At 42.7% G+C, this 3,980-nt stretch overlaps 1 protein-coding gene across 1 annotated transcript in view; it reads right to left on the bottom strand.

Moving 5' to 3' along the window:
• The window catches only part of CUNH12orf50 (chromosome unknown C12orf50 homolog), a 9,968-nt gene extending 6,618 nt beyond the window's left edge, over nucleotides 1-3,350 (bottom strand). Inside the window, exons 1-4 of the mRNA XM_035903523.1 lie at nucleotides 3,297-3,350; nucleotides 1,466-1,589; nucleotides 649-822; nucleotides 27-104 (exon numbers count right to left, since the gene is read on the bottom strand). Coding sequence (XP_035759416.1) covers nucleotides 27-104; nucleotides 649-822; nucleotides 1,466-1,589; nucleotides 3,297-3,350 — 430 coding nt within the window. The remainder of the gene's footprint in view (nucleotides 1-26; nucleotides 105-648; nucleotides 823-1,465; nucleotides 1,590-3,296) is intronic.
• Between the last annotated feature and the right edge of the window lie 630 nt (nucleotides 3,351-3,980).

Here is a 3,980-nt window from a genome sequence, read left to right as displayed (position 1 = left end):
GAAAGAGTGACTAATTTCATACTTACCAGATTTATAGCATATCTCCTTTATTGCTCTTTCCTCCTCAATATCTGCAGCAGTCTTAGGCATCCAGTGAGAAACACCTGTAGGAAGTATTTTTAAAAGATTACGAGGTATCTACACAAAACAATTCTTATTAATCAAAGACCGTAATAAACTTCATTTGCGGCACGATTTATTTCTACTCTGACTGCAACCCCTGCTTCTGGACAGAGAAATGATTCCTCTGTATTAGGTATTTCCCAGTACAATGGAACTGCAGTTAAAACACACATTAAGAACCACTGTTTGTTGACTTAAAACAATTCACAAGCCTCTTCAGATTTTTTAAAAACGTACCTATAACTATGAACACACTCACGCATGTTCAGTTAAGCTAGGGAAGAGATTTGTATGGAAAGACACAGCTAGGCATTTCACAGGACTTAGAAAATGTGGCCTCACGCACATCTGGTGGCCACCAGAGCCACTGTTTTGAATATTAGCTGGAAACTGTTTCAAAACCTCGTCAACAACTCTTTTCTAAAAATGGAATGGTTATTAGAGTAGATCGCTTGTGAAGTACATTCCAACAGTCAAAAAAAACCTCTTCTACTTCCTTGTAAAAGAAAGGAAAAAACTGTTTACAGTTCTCTTCCTCTTCATGGTCCTCTTCATCCTCCTCTTGGTCCTCTTCCTTGTTGAGGTTTATAATCAGCGGAGGGTGAATTGGTAGTAAAATATTCTCTTGATTTCGGAGTGATTCTTGATGATGGGCTGGATGCAGAATCCCTTCTTGGACACCCAGCTGCAATGGGGCATCTGCAGAAAAGAGCATTACATTTATCTTGTTAGGAGGGAACTAGAGCATCAAATCCAGGTTCAGACCGGCAGGTAGGGCTTTGAAATCCTTATCATGCTGAAGCAATCATGAAGTAGATTGTGCCTTTTGGGCACTATTCCTTGACTACATTGGCCTGCATCAAGCCTGAAAAATTCATTCAAAATGAGGAACTGGAGATACACCTGCACACACAGCACTGTCGCCTGATGTTCTCTATACAAGGGCTGTCTCATCCATGTAACACGGTAGGTTCTGTCAACAGATATTGCTCATATTGGCCCGACCAGCCGCCTCCCCCCACCACACACACACACTACTTTCCATTTCTCTCAAATGATTTCCTGCCTACTAACCATTCTTGCTACTGGAGAGACTTAGGTAGGAAGACCCATAACGTGACAGCTAAAACAATTCATACGGCAACCCTATTCAAACACCAGTACAATTCCTTTCATTGCCTTCAACTTGCAGGGATAGCAGGTCATACCTGACTGATTTGCCAGGGCATGTTTCTTGACCTGAATATAGATTACAGATGCTCTGGAAGTAAGTACCAGAAGGACATTTTTGTGTATTTCCTTACTCCCATGAACAAATTGTTGAGAAGATATTTTTACTTACTGTCATTTGGTGGCAGAAAAAGTCCATTTATATTACGAGGTTTGCTATGATGGAAGGCACAGCTGATCCTCACACAGCCGAAGGGCTGAGTTTCCCACAAACAGGAGATGTTGCTGTACTTCTGCTGCAGGAGAAAACAGCTTTCAGGTATTATAAATAAAGCAATAAAAATGGACTAAGTGGGTTAAGAATTTGTGATAGCTTAGATATCATGCTCAGATATTTTAGAACACTGAAAGTTATCTTTGAAGTTTTCTTCAGCTCCAGATAACTCTGAAGGTATCTTGAGTTAGGTCAATGGAGCTTTCATGATGTAAAACTGGTCCTAGATCAGAACAGGAGTAAAGCTGTTTACTTACTGTACTGCAGTCTTGTCATGAGAGGCTGGGAAGAAAAAAAAAATCTACTAGTCACTTAAGCGACATGTGGCTGAGTTTCCTTTCCTGCACAATGGCATAATTGGGTCAATCTCCAGTGAAATCTGCTGTACAAAGGCAGGTCTGACATTAATCCTCTCGTACTATTAAAGGACATGGGTCTGTGGGAAAATGAGGGGTAAGAAACAAATCCCAGAAAGATTTCCAACAAAAAGTGAAAAACTAAAGATTTGGGAACTTGTGATCCTTGTACCGACTTGTCAGACTTGGGTTTCAAAACAAGGAAAAAATCCTTTGCTCCAATTCCCTTTGGAAACACCAACTCATCAGTAGAAAGTCACTTTTGTTTTCAGACTGAAAAATGTTTGGAAGGGACTTGCTCCTTTCTGCCTTTATTTCCTCATTGCTCAACCTGCAAAATGCCTATGAACATCCACCCCGCCTCCATCACGAGCACACCGTATCACGTCCGAGAAGTTTTTTCACAGTGACAGAATCTGTCCCTGGAACCCCCATGAGGAAAGTCTCTTTGTGGGTCAGTCACACTGGATTCCCATGCCCTAGTGGCTGCCTCAAATGTGAATCTCCTTTTTTTAAAACTTTCTGGTTTTAACTAATGTGGGAGATGATGCAGTAGTCCATGTATAACAGTTTTAGGGCCTCAAATATAAACTCAGGTTTAAATCCTGGACATGAACTATATCCCAGCTGAGAGCTGCCAATGATGGGTGGCCGGTTATTTCTTAACGAGTTTCTGTCTAATTTTTTGGAGGAAAACAAAATCACACTTGAAAATATTTGAATACCTGCGGGTAGGTTTCGCCCAGCTCCAGGCATTAACAGCTGGATCCAGGAGCAGCACCTCCAAAACATGTCACTATAGCACCTCCAAAACATGTGGGACTGTAGTCAGCACAATGGGGCCATCCACTGAGACATGCTGGGATCTCGAGCCAAAGCCCGTCGCCCAGGCATTAGCACCTAAATCCCGGGGCTGGGAATGGATGCCATAACGAAGAGCCCTACCCCCACCCCGGGATTTCCACCAGGTGGAATATAAATATTTCTTTGAAGGGCAAACCCATGTTGAAGGACTTTGCTTTAAACAACTGGTTTTGCAGAAAGTCAGGTAGATGCTGTAAGCAGAAATGATAAACACAGCCTATTTACTCAGAACCAATATGATGTTGATTCAATAAGAAAGGGATGCATGATTTTTAACTCAGGTGTCCCTTGAGTACCTGAATCCAGTCCCCAGGAGAAACTGTCCATAATTTAGATGATCATTAGCTCTTCTCACCGCTTCCAAAATCCCATCTTTGATCTACAGATGTGGCCGTTACCCAGACAGAGTGACATATCACCTTCTAACTTCACATATCGGACCGCCCTTTCAACACGGATCTATCAAGAAAATCAAGGACGCAAACCCCTCTAAAATCTACAGCATTTACCTGTGCGTAGGGGGAATAAGAATGGAAATAGCGGTCACTCCTAGCTGCGGCCATTTCCACCTCTTGCGCTTCTCCTCCACTCTCTTAATACCGGCAGAAGATACATGCAAACATTAAAGCCATCAACGTTCAGGCAAATCGTAATCTTATCCTGAAAGCAGTAGTTTTCTTTCAAAACCTGGACCTTCAGGATCTTAGCTCTGCCGCTGTTTTGGAAAAAAACTCCAACAGACAGCAAAATACACTTGGACAGAGGAGGTGGTACCTTCTCCAGGCTTGTTGAACCGACCAAGGCAGTTGCTAGCCGGTATAGAATGTTAGGGTTCGACGGTTGCCAACCGCTCCTCCAGCTCGTGACATCAGCATGATGGTGCTACATGGCCTGTCCAGCTTGAACATCTTCCCTGATCTCCACTGCTTCAGCGTAAAGTACGGAAAATGGGACTGTTTCAGAGAGTCTCCCATCCTGGTGTTTCTCGAACATAAAATAGAACAAACCCATTTGTCGGGGCTTCAGTAATACCTGACTTCTTGCTGTAGGAACTGTGGTCTGAGAGACAAATCTTTGATACCACCATGGCAAGCCTTACTGTTTAACTCTTTTTAACCAAAATCCTTGTGCCCAAAGTTTTGCTCACTGTACGTCTTTCTTGGCATGTGGAAACTTGCTGCTCCCTGTGAGGA

Source organism: Egretta garzetta, unplaced genomic scaffold (genome assembly GCF_000687185.1).
Source record: "Egretta garzetta isolate BGI_Z169 unplaced genomic scaffold, ASM68718v1 scaffold371, whole genome shotgun sequence".
Lineage (NCBI taxonomy): Eukaryota > Metazoa > Chordata > Aves > Pelecaniformes > Ardeidae > Egretta > Egretta garzetta.
Note: the sequence above shows the minus strand (reverse complement) of the source record. Positions and strands in the feature narration are given on the sequence as shown.